This window comes from Monomorium pharaonis, chromosome 5 (genome assembly GCF_013373865.1).
Source record: "Monomorium pharaonis isolate MP-MQ-018 chromosome 5, ASM1337386v2, whole genome shotgun sequence".
In the NCBI taxonomy this organism is placed as follows: Eukaryota; Metazoa; Arthropoda; class Insecta; order Hymenoptera; family Formicidae; genus Monomorium; species Monomorium pharaonis.
Window position 1 is genome coordinate 16,404,063 of NC_050471.1, and position 12,278 is coordinate 16,416,340.

Sequence of the window (12,278 nt, forward strand, 5' to 3'; positions counted from 1 at the left end):
TTTAATAGTTAAATATCTATATACCTGAAAAAACGGTCACCCATCCAAGTGTCAACCCTCGCCGATGTCGCTTGACTTTGAAAACCGTACGCATTCTAACGCTTCGTGGTGATCCATAAACACTTCTTGTTTATGGATTCATATTTGTTATAGATCATTACAATAGATGTTGTCAGAAGGATAAAACATGTATAATTAACTTATATTTTTATAAATAAATATGAAGTTTTACCATTTTTTTTACTTTTTTTACTATTTTTATATATGCGCGCAAAATAGTATGTAGACTAACTTATTAAAAAATCTGTTTTTGCTCTGTTTGTATAAAATAAAAAAATTTTTTTAATGTCATTTTTTATAATTTTTTAGTATATGTAGCATATTATTAATATGCCACATTGTTTCCATAAGTGTATTTTCTTTATGTTCTAACGTTTTAATCTACGTTTCTTAAAGATTTAATTTACGCTTCTGTCACTCTTTTGTTACATTATAATTAACTTTCTCTTTACACTTGATTTATGCTCCATTAATTGTAGAGATAAAAAAGATATGATGGGATATTATTTGGATGTAATAGAATATCGTAAGATATTAATGAATATCTTACAATATCTTATAATATCTTAAGATATTTTTTTGGGATATCGAAATATATTAATAAGATATCATATGACATCTTAAGATATTTTACGATATTTTAAGATATTTTTGTAGGATATCCCGGGAGCTACTCATTGAGATATCCGTGGGATCGCCTTCGTCTGTCTGGGATAATTTGGGATATCCTCAGGATAAAGTGTGCTGTGTGGGGAATTTCCGCAGTTCTCTGGATTCGGTTCGCGAGTCTCGCTCCGCCGATTCCAGAACCAGGATATCAGCAAAATCATTTGTGTGTGCGACTCTCCTTTACCTCTCAAAAAAAAAAGAGAGGATCTACACCGTGCGGTGCTGGCGATCCAATCGGCCCGTGTTCCGACGTTCAAACTAAACGCGTGCAAAATTCGAACGCGTGAACGAGAACATTATTAGTCCTTCGAGCCGGATCGGTGCTTCGCGGTGACAGAAACATTATCGCCAGTAATCTTAGACTGATATTTACACGCGTGAGCAATGAGTGAGGAATTGGATTATCAGTTAACTCACCTCCACGTGGTCACGCGCTCACTCGAGAACTTTAAGAAAACCGGTCGTTTAAATTATACGCCGGCTAAAATCCGAGCCAGGATTGCGTCCCTCAAGGAAGCGTGGACGCAATGCATTCGAGGTCACGCCGTGCTACTTCGCCTCTACCCCGTTCAGGAGCGGAAGGGCATCGCTTATTTCGAAGAGGATCAGATTGAAGCGCATCAGGAAGTGTACCAAACATCGTTGGACTTCATGACGGAATGGCTGGAAGAGATGGAGCCCTGCGTGAGTCCTAACCGATCAGCCGCGGATCTCTCTCTTAGTCGGACGGAGACGTCGTCTTTTTCTCTGCAGCATCTCCCGCCGATTCAATTACCTCCATTTTTCGAAAATTTTACCGAGTGGGAGAGCTTTCGCGATTGCTTTTACGCTTTAATAATAGATAATAAAGATTTGTCCGATTATTCACACATGCATTTCTTAGCGTCAAGTATCACGGGCTCAGCGCGTGATGTGATAGCCGGGATTCCGATTACAGCAAATAACTTTTCGGTAGCGTGGAAAGCCCTCCTAACTCGATTCGAAAATAAGCGCAGGCTTATCAAGATTCACGTCGCGACATTACATAATCTGACTCCAATCACGCGGGAATCAGCCGTCGAATTACACACCCTCCACGACAAAGCGGAAAAGGCGATTTCCGCTCTGAAGTGCCTCAATCGTTCGCCGGAGGAAATGTTAAGCGATATATTAGTGTATTTTGTCGTTCAAAAATTAGATCCATCAACCCGTCGGGCATGGAAAATCAAAGGCAGTACGGAGTCCGCTCCGCTCAGCTTTGAAGATTTAATTAAATTTATCTCGTATCGCGCTCTAGCGCTTGAAGAATTAACACCATTGACAGAAAAACCAAACAGGAATGTCAAATCTAATAACGCAACTCTGGCACTTTGGAGCTCACATGCCCATTATGTAAAAAATCGCATTTTGTTAATAAATGTATACAATTTCTTAATAAGAGTCCGATTCAACGACGCGAAATTGTCGAACGTTTGAAACGATGCTTTAATTGCCTAAGCCAAAAGCATTCAGTGAATGACTGCCATAGTAAGTAATCATGTCGTCTCTGCCAACAAAGGCATCATTCGTCATTGCATCTTGAATCGCCCTCTGCATGTACTCTCGTTAATAATTCAGCGGCAGTGCCTGCCTCCGCCAGCGCTAATAGTGCAATTGCGCAGTCAGACCATCCCGTCTGCGATGATGTCTCTTCGACACCTTCGCAAGCCGTAGCAATGTCTTCCGTTTCATTACGCGGAAGTCCGGTTTCGGTATTACTCGCTACGGCGAAAATAATTGTGGAATCCGAGCACCGACGCCAACTAACCGTCAGAGCCTTAATAGATCAGGGCTCAGAGGTCACGTTCATTACCGAACAACTAGCTCAAACTTTGCGCCTTAATCGAATGCGAACATTTACAACCATATCGGCGGTCGGCTGTTCAGACGCGGGTCTTTGCCGACATGCTGCTTCCGTCAAAATAGTATCTCGCTATTCAGCGGAGACAACGTTTACTACCATCGCATTTATTTTCAAATCTCTTACTAAATACCATCCTCGTTGCTCGCAAGATGTTGACAACTGGTAATATTTATCCGGTCTCAACTTAGCGGATGATGACCCCACAGGGGCCGCTCCGATTGACGTTATAATTGGAGCTGACTTATATAGTCAAATTATTTTAGACGGTGTTCGTATGGGCCCCATCGGGCTTCCGGTCGCTCAAAACTCCCACTTTGGTAGACTTATTTCCGATCCGACACTTTCTCCGACATCTGATGCACAATCTATTAATGTTTTTCATTGCGCATTGGAGCGGGAATTGATACGATTTTGGGAAATTGAGGATGTTCCTCTGCGTAAGTTCTTATCCCCAGCCGAACAACGATGCGAGGAGCACTTTGTAACCACTCATTTGCGTGACGTCACCGGAAAATATATCATGCATCTCCCGTTCAAAACCGAAGAGTCGCCGGATGTCGGAGAATCGCGCACTGTTGCCATGAGATCACTCTTAGCCCTCAATCGTCGACTCCAGTCGAATAACGAGCTCAAAACGGAATACTCGGCATTCCTTCGTGAGTACGAGACCCTCGGTCATATGAAGAAAATTTCGTCTCCGACGGAATTACTAAAACGAGTCATATATATTCCGCATCATCCAGTAGTGCGAGATTCAAGCTCAACAACTCGAGTCCGCGTCGCCTTTAACGCGTCAAGCTTGACAACGAACGGCTCATCTTTGAATTCTAATCTTTTCCTCGGGCTGAAGCTGCAGACGGATTTGACAGCAGTCCTACTAAGATGGCGGCAACATCGATATGTGTACACCGCGGACATCGAAAAAATGTACCGCCAAATTTGGATCGACCCTCGCGACCGCGATTTCCAACGGATTTTATGGATAAATGAATCGAGTTCAGGAGTATCAATTGCTCACAGTCACATATGGCACCGCTTCAGCTCCTTTCCTCGCCCTTCGCGTACTTAAGCAATTGATAATTGACGAGGGCGGAGCGTTTCCACTTGCGTCCTCGATTTTGACAAATCACATTTATGTCGACGATGTGCTGTTCGGCGCGGAGGATATACCGTTGCTGCGTTGTGCGCGTGAGCAAGTATGTGACCTCCTTGCGAAAGGCGGATTTACACTGCGCAAATGGGCCAATAACAAATTAGAATTGCTAAATGACATTTCGTCAGAAAATTACGGCCTGCTTGTAACCGCCCATTAAAGCTTGACGATCACATCAACATTCTCGGACTTTCCTGGAACTCCGTGGTCGACGCGTTTCAATTTAGCGTTTCGCTATCAACACCATGTCCACACACAAAACGCTCGGTGCTATCCGCGATAGCAAAATTATTTGACCCGCTCGGTTGGGTCACTCCAATTACAGTAAACGCTAAAATTTTTATGCAAGAATTATAGCGCCTTCAAATCAACTGGGATGATGCATTGCCCCCGCCTTCCTCCACCCGCTGGGCAACCATTTATCGAAATCTGTCCCATCTCAACGGATTAAAAATTGATCGATGGACCGGTTGCGGGTCCGATACAGCACGTTGCGAAGTCCATGGATTCGCGGACGCGTCTACGGCTGCATACGCAGCAGTCATTTACATGCGCGTTATCTCGCTATCGGGAGACATCACCATGAAGCTACTGATCGGAAAATCAAAGGTAGCCCCCCTCCCCTCAAACCGATGAGCGTCCCTCGTCTTGAGCTCACTGCCGCTACACTCCTGGCTAAGCTGCTAGAATTTATACACGATTCCCTCAATTTTAAAATAGACGCGTTTTATTGTTGGGCGGACTTTACCGTAGCGCTCGCATGGGTTAGGTCCCATCCCTCACGATGGAAAACGTTCGTGTCAAATCGCGTAGCGGATATACAAACCCGCGCTCCCGACGCTAAGTGGATGTACGTCTCGACTCGCGACAACCCCGCCGACTGTGCGTCTCGCGGATTGCTAGCGTCTGAGTTGACGCCATCGTCAATATGGTGGCACGGCCCGAACTGACTACATCGCTCTGACAGTTCATGGCCGGCACAACCTTCATCCGTCGATCCGGCCACGAGTGACGAATCTAAAAGTGTTAACGCTCATATCACGTGCTCTCCCGACCGCTGGGACTTAGCGTCTCGCTATTCTACGTGGCTTAAATTAATTAGAATCACAGCGTACTTAATTCGTTTCGGTGATCGGTGTCGGCAGCGAAAGGGGAAGTCGAACGATGACTCAAAAAAATCCTCCGCTTTAACATGCACAGAGTGCCGGCGGGTTCAATTATTTTGGATCAAGACAGTACAATCGGAAGTCTTTGCCGCGGAACTGAAGGAGCTGCAACAATGCTGTTCAATCTCGAAAAAAAAGCGCGCTTTCCACATTCACTCCAGTGCTCGACGAAGACGGTGTAATTCGGATAGACAGACGCCTGACACAAGCACCGCTTTTTTTCGAGCAACGCCATCCGATTCTTTTAGCAGCGCATCCAATCATGGATTTAATAGTCCAATACGTTCATATTACCGAGTGTCATTCTGGTGTGCAGCTCACTCTTTCCACGTTACATCAGCGTCATTTGATCCTAAAAGCGCGACAGATATTCAAAAAATTAATTCGCAATTGCGTTGTTTGCACGCGAGAGAAGGTTGTTGTTTCCAAACAACTGATGGGCCAGCTTCCACCAGCTCGTGTCTCTGCTCCTCAGCGCGCATTTCTTCATTGCGGCGTCGATTACGCAGGCCCTATTTCAACGCGATTATCCGCAGGACGCGGAATTAAATCTCATAAAAGCTACATCTCATTATTCATTTGTCTCGCTTCCCGAGCAATTCATTTAGAGTTAGTGAGTAATTACACATCATCGACCTTTCTTGACGCTTTTTCACGCTTTTGCTCTCGCCGCGGCATGTCCTCCGTCATGTACTCCGATAACGGCACGACATTCGTCGGCGCCGACAAAGAACTAAACCAGGCGTACCGCGCTGCCATTACCGATCTTAACCTTCTCAATAAAATTGCGATTACCAAAGTCGAATGGAAATATATTCTTCCACATGCTCCTCACTTCGGAGGATTATGGGAGGCCGGCGTACGAAGCGTAAAGTACCATCTCCACCGCTTAATCGGAGCTCACACTCTGACGTTTGAAGAGTTTACCACCCTTCTGTGTCGGGTGAAGGCCTGCCTTAATTCGCGGCACCTGGGGCCTATTAGGGACACTGTTGACGACTATGAAACATTGATTCCGGGCCATTTCTTAATCGGTTCCGCTCTCAACGCGATTCCTGAGCCGTCGGTCCTGTCAATCTCGGAAAGTCGACTGTCTCGTTGGCAATTAATTCGTCAACTAACAGAAAGATTTTGGAGGATCTGGCAGACGGACTACGTCAATACCTTGCAGCAAAAGGGTAAATGGAGAAAACAACAACCGTCGATTGACATAGGAGCGATGGTTCTACTTAAAAATGATTTCTTGCCTCCCTGCAAATGGGAACTGGACAGGGTCATTTAAACTCATGCCGGCCCTGACGGCTTGGTGCGCGTCGTCACGGTGCGAACTGCACATTCCGAATTCAAACGACCGCTTAACAAATTGTGCGTACTTCCGATCCACGAACAACCTCCGTCGGACGAAGAATCATCGAACCTTTCATGTAAATAAGTTTAACGTTACCTCAAAATCTAGTTTAAGTCAAAATGTATCTCTCAATTCTAGCTTGTCATGTAAATAAGTTTAGTGTTATTCCCAAACTTTAGTTTAAGTCACAACATAGCTTCTAAGTCTAGTTTAAAATAAGCTCAACGTTCGAATGTAGCTTCGCTACCAGCGCTCCATGAAAACACGACGATCCTTCGCGGCGGGCGCTCGCCCAGCGTTGTAATATCTCGAGTAGCGATCACAACATTGCCTTCAATTTCCATACTTCATTTCGAAACTAACGTTTCAAGGCGGGCGGTATGTTGTGGGATGCGCGAGAGAGCCTCGCGACCACGACCATGCGGGGCTGCGGCACGTACCGATTACTCTACCCAAGCGCGATCCGCGGGACTCGATCCACGCGTAGTGTGCGTGCCACCGCTCGCTTTTTGAAATCAGGAAAGCAAACCAAGGGTCCTTCCCCTTGTTCACTTGGCGAAAATTATCCTGACGTACGCAGCCCTGATTGGATAGAAGGGATTTTACAATCCTTCCCACTCACGAGCTCCGCCGCGCACCCGTTTTCAAGAGCAGAGCGTTTTCAAACGGAAACCGAAGCAGTCATCTCTCCGTGTCTTGCGGATTTTCTTGTATTCGGTCAATCGCGCCACCGAATATCCGTGCTCCGAGTTTCCGCAGTTCTCTGGATTCGGTTCGCGAGTCTCGCTCCGCCGATTCCAGAACCAGGATATCAGCGAAATCATTTGTGTGTGCGACTCTCCTTACCTCTCAAAAAAAAAAGGAGAGAATCTACACCGTGCGGTGCTAGCGAGCCAATCGGCCCGTGTTCCGGCGTTCAAACTAAACGCGTGCAAAATTCGAACGCGTGAACGAGAACATTATATATCTATAATTTCATTCAAAATTTTTAAACAAAAGGTATGATTTCTTCCAATAAATTAATATTGACTTTTTATTTAACTTTTTTTGTTGGATGCTAAATAATACCGTACATTTTGTAAAATAGTTTTTATTGTTTTATTTTACAATAAAAAGTGTGTACATGAAAAACAAAATTGACACAGTAATTCAATATGCACTACACGAAAGAAGTGACTCTTCTAATTGTAAGATAAACAATATTCATTGCAAGATTACAGTCCATATGGTAATGGCGGTTCACAAAATTGATATAAAGATGAGAAATTATTGAAATATCCTAGTTTATCATTGTCATCTAAATTATAATTTATGGCATTTGACATGTCGCTTTTTGCAGTGTAAAAAGTTTCAACATTCTCAAAATTATTTTTGTTACATGGTAAAGTTTGTCTTTGACGAGCTTTATCGCAAACTAGTCTACAATACGCAGTCAGCGCTGTTTCTCTTGCTTGGTCCGTACAATAGAACTTTCTGAGAGCTGTCTCCACGTCGCCAAAATCGGTTAACCTCAATAATGCTGCGTGACCAGGTTCGCAAATTGGATATAATTTTGTCATACACTCGGGTCTACCCATACAATCCCACATCAAGCATCTATCTTGTAAACCATTCCTCTTGATGCATTCACATTTGTACATTATACTCGCCCGAAAATCAAAGTACTTACATGGTTTAACAAATTTCTGCAATATTTTGTCATTTAATATAACATACATAAATAAGTGAAGCAACAAACAATTTTAACCAATAAAGGACGGACCATATGGTGTTATCAATTTAATTTAAAACTATTTGAGAAGACAATCATTAAAAATTAACAGCGAGTATTTTCCAAGGATTTTTGCAGTCACTAATCACAAATCTGCTATCAGATTTTTTAAATACAAAATGGCAGACTCAACATAGTCGACAAAAGTCATGTATTTTTATTTTTTAATTAATTACTTCAAAGCCATTTCTTTAATAAGGGTTGTTAGGGTCGCTGATTATAAATTTATTATCAAATTTTTAAAATTTAACATGTGTCCTATGCAAATTAAAATAGCAAATTGAAAAAGTACATTTTTTCATGTGATTTTTAATTATTTTATAATAAAAACTGCTTTCGACTAAAACCAAAGTCACGATGGGGATATCCGACTTTATCTTTCAATTCGTCTTTCATTTTAAATTTGAAAATAATAATTGCAAATTCGTATCATACATCAAAAAATAGTTATGAATAAAATTTTGAAACTACTAAAATATATAAAAATTTTTCTTTTTTGTATATATTGGATCCACCATTTTAAACTTTGGAATTCTGTCAATAGATTTGTAATCAGCCATTTCAAAATAATTTGTAATTAAAATTTCAAGGATTTTTATTTAAAAAAAGTCTCTCATCCTTTTTACTGGCTGAACAATTAAAAGTGAGTAAAACATTTATGTGAGATTATTAAAGTTTTTTATTTTGTTATACTCATTTTTCAGAAAATTTTTAGAAGTTTTATAGAAAGTATGTAAATATTTTTCAAAATTACTTTTCCTGTAAAGCACAGAACATTAAAAGAGCGTTGCTAAGATATAAGATAATTATAACTTAACTATAAGTTACATTCTTTTTGTAATAACTAATTAAGTAATTACTTTTATGGTTATAATATAGTTATACAATGTACGATTTATGTTCAGCAGAATAAAATAAGAAATCGTTTTTAATTTATTATAAATAATTAATTCAATTAATATTTTAAATATGTCTCAGCTTTAAGTTCTTAATATAATAATAATTTATTATAAATAAAACAGTACAATATGTAATCGTATGTTTAGTATAATAAACAAAATAATTAATATAATAACGTAATATAGAAATGTAGAATTCTTATTCTTAAAATAGCAATGCAAATTATAAACAATTAAGATATTAAATTACAGAAAATTAAGAAAAAGACAACTTAAAAGCAACGATTAGTTACTTTTTCATTAATTATAATCGTAACGTGTTACTTTTCAGAGTTAATAATTTGTAACAATAATTATTTGTTCTTTGAGAGAGAGAAACTGTAATTGTTAGTTACTTTTACAAACAAACTCATTATTACATCATTAAATTAAAAAAAAATTTTATATTTCATTAAAAATACATTTTTTAATATGCAAATTAAAAAATACATTAATTTATTCGGTTTTCCAAGTTTATTATTATTATTTTATTATTTTGACATTAACCCTTTGCATACATATTGTATGATTATCACTTATAACTAATAATTCAGCGCTCTATACTTTTTAAGTATCGTAAAAAATGAAAAAAAACTCAAAAACTGCAAAAACTAATTTTTTTTAATCGCAAATTATAATAATTTTTTAATATAATTTTTTTAATTTTAATACCAAAAATATATAAATACTTTCTATAAACATTAAAGTTAATCCATAAATTTTTTAGAATTTTAGTATAAATATTTTAAAAGATACAGCTATTTGAAAATTGCTTGAGTGGCAATCAGTGTGTATGCAAACGTTGAAAAAATAAGTGTGTATGCTAAGGGTTAATGATTAATCATTTTAGATTACGTCGTATTTCCATTCAGAGAGATGTAATAATTTTAAAAAACATAATTTAATGAAAATTTGTTATATTACAAATTTAATTTGGCAATAATAACATCTTAATTACATAAAAGTAGAAGATTATTAGTTTTGTTAACATTTATAACTATAATTATTTCTTGTTTAAAATGGATTGTTAAAAATGGATGTATACAATGTGTTTCTAAATTGTCAGGAAAGAGTTTATAAATTTGTAAAATAATATTGATTATTATTATTTTAAATTGGTTCTTCTAACTTTCTAAAATGTACTTTATGTGGATGTATACATACACATATCTTTATATAATAAAACGACGTTGAATTTAATCTCAGTTTACTGGCAAATTCAATATCATGATCTGAGCAAAACATCTATATACTAAATTTCAATGTCCGCAAAAGATTGAACAGACTTTTATTCATTGAATATTAAATGTGTTTACAATTTTTCAAATATTGTATGGTTAATTTAACATTTATAATGTTATAATTCAATGTTTCTGAATTGTTTTTTTAATATTTGTATGGTTTATATTGTATGGATTCTTTATTTATTACTATTTAAAGGTTAACTTTGTATTCTTTTAAATAAAAAATGTAAATAATAACTTATTTACAATAGATCCATTCAATTTTCTCTGTACGATTTATTCTGAATCTTTCAGTAAACTGAAATTAAAAAATGGGACATTATTTTAATTAGCGCACTTGCAGCCATTGTCAAAATTGAAAGTTTTTATTTCGCTCAATAAATAAATAAATTACATTTTTTTATTTAAAAAATGTATAATTTTTACTCTACTTCTTTTATGTTTTTAAGTTGAATTAATGGGGAATTAAATATGGAGAAAATTTACATAAGAATTTTTTTTATATATTAGTCTATATTTCTTTATTATTGTTCATTACATGCTTTTAACATGCATTTTTCCAACCATTAGTTACTGTAAATATTATTACATATCTCAGTTGTCGAATTAACTAAAATATCCGTCTCAGAAAGTCTCGAAAGATTTTGATTTAATCTGTATTAAAATATTATTTTTGATAATAAATATTTGGTCCTAAAAATACCTCTAAGTTAAAGAAAAATAATTAAACAAGAATAGTAATATCATAATTTTGTAAATTGACTTAATATTAATAATATTTGTTAACAAGAATCTATATATTATAATACTAAAATTTTTCACAATATTTAGAGGGACAATAATACTAAAAACTGTAAAAAATTTGATTACTAAAATGTGATATTATAATAGATTCTTGTTAATACCATTAGTATTAAATTAATTACAATTTAAAAAATTATGTGTGTGATATTGCTATTCTTGTTCAAGTATTTTTCTTGAACTTAGAGCAATGTTTCAAGATGGAAAATTTATTCAGCCCACAACTAAATTTGAAAAAAATATATAAAATTATACAAAAAATATCAGCATATAATATATAATAAATTACTTATTATATATAATTAAATGAGGCATCTTTAAAAATTAAATTATCACAATAATTTCTACAATAATTCCTGATTAAAGTGTTTTAATTAAAATGTTAATCCAGGAGATTCGTGTAAATCAATCAATAATCATCAATGAATCGCATAAAGATCAAACGAATTTATTATTAATAAATTATTATTATTCATACTTTTTACTTGAAAAAGTAGAAATCAATCTTCAAACAATAATAAATAAAAGATAAAAAGTAACCTTGAAAGATATTTACCTTTGCCAAATAATTCTTAAAAAATTTGTAAAAAATTAGTGTGATAAAAAAACCTATTAATAAAAGAGTTGTATAATGTTTCGAAGAAAGTAAAACAAAGAAAAATATTAATAATTTCTTTAATGAGAATTAATATTAAAAACTCACGCAGTAAGGTAAATTATGGAAAGATATTTCTGTGGGATAGCATATTACAGGTGGACAAGATAGATCGTCCCATTCACATGGCTTCCTACAACATACAATTCCGATACATTATCTTCGTTTCTTATTACTTACTATTAAATAAAATATAATCTTACTTTCTATCCATTGAGCTAATTAAACATTTTAATTGCGCTAGTAAATTGCGTCTTCTATCACAATTTGGATTTTTACCATCGCAAGGCATTTTTTTCTTCTCAATTTTAGCGTTCAATATTGGTAAATTTTCTTATGTTTAATTTTTCCGTTTTTTTGTCTTTTTATATTTATATTTTCATTTTGCATAATATTGATATACGTAAAATATACATCAAATTTAGAAATTATGCATAAATATAGCAATGTCAGCTAAAAATTTTTTCGATTAACATAACTGAATTTAATTGTTAAATTATTGTAAACACCGAGTTTCCTAGCAACCATGGTGGAAGGATATAAGGTGTGCTCATACTCAAGACGAATTTCGATACGGTTCTGCGCAGATTC

General features: G+C 36.4%; 3 protein-coding genes across 3 annotated transcripts; 2 read left to right on the forward strand and 1 right to left on the reverse strand.

Moving 5' to 3' along the window:
* Positions 1-1,113: 1,113 nt before the first annotated feature.
* LOC118645771 lies at positions 1,114-3,924 on the forward strand. Its single transcript, XM_036287478.1, has 5 exons — positions 1,114-2,100; positions 2,148-2,235; positions 2,326-2,773; positions 2,861-3,512; positions 3,613-3,924. Exons 1-5 carry the CDS (start codon positions 1,114-1,116, stop codon positions 3,922-3,924), a joined length of 2,487 nt encoding a protein of 828 aa, XP_036143371.1.
* Positions 3,925-5,606: 1,682 nt separating this feature from the next.
* Positions 5,607-6,212, forward strand: LOC118645772. The gene has a single exon (XM_036287479.1). It carries the CDS (start codon positions 5,607-5,609, stop codon positions 6,210-6,212), a length of 606 nt encoding a protein of 201 aa, XP_036143372.1.
* A 1,154-nt stretch (positions 6,213-7,366) lies between these two features.
* Positions 7,367-12,058, reverse strand: LOC105828543. The gene is made up of 3 exons (XM_012666912.3): positions 11,891-12,058; positions 11,736-11,820; positions 7,367-7,963 (listed from the first exon to the last, which is right to left on the reverse strand). Exons 1-3 carry the CDS (start codon positions 11,977-11,979, stop codon positions 7,493-7,495), a joined length of 645 nt encoding a protein of 214 aa, XP_012522366.1. The 5' UTR covers positions 11,980-12,058; the 3' UTR covers positions 7,367-7,492.
* Positions 12,059-12,278: the final 220 nt, after the last annotated feature.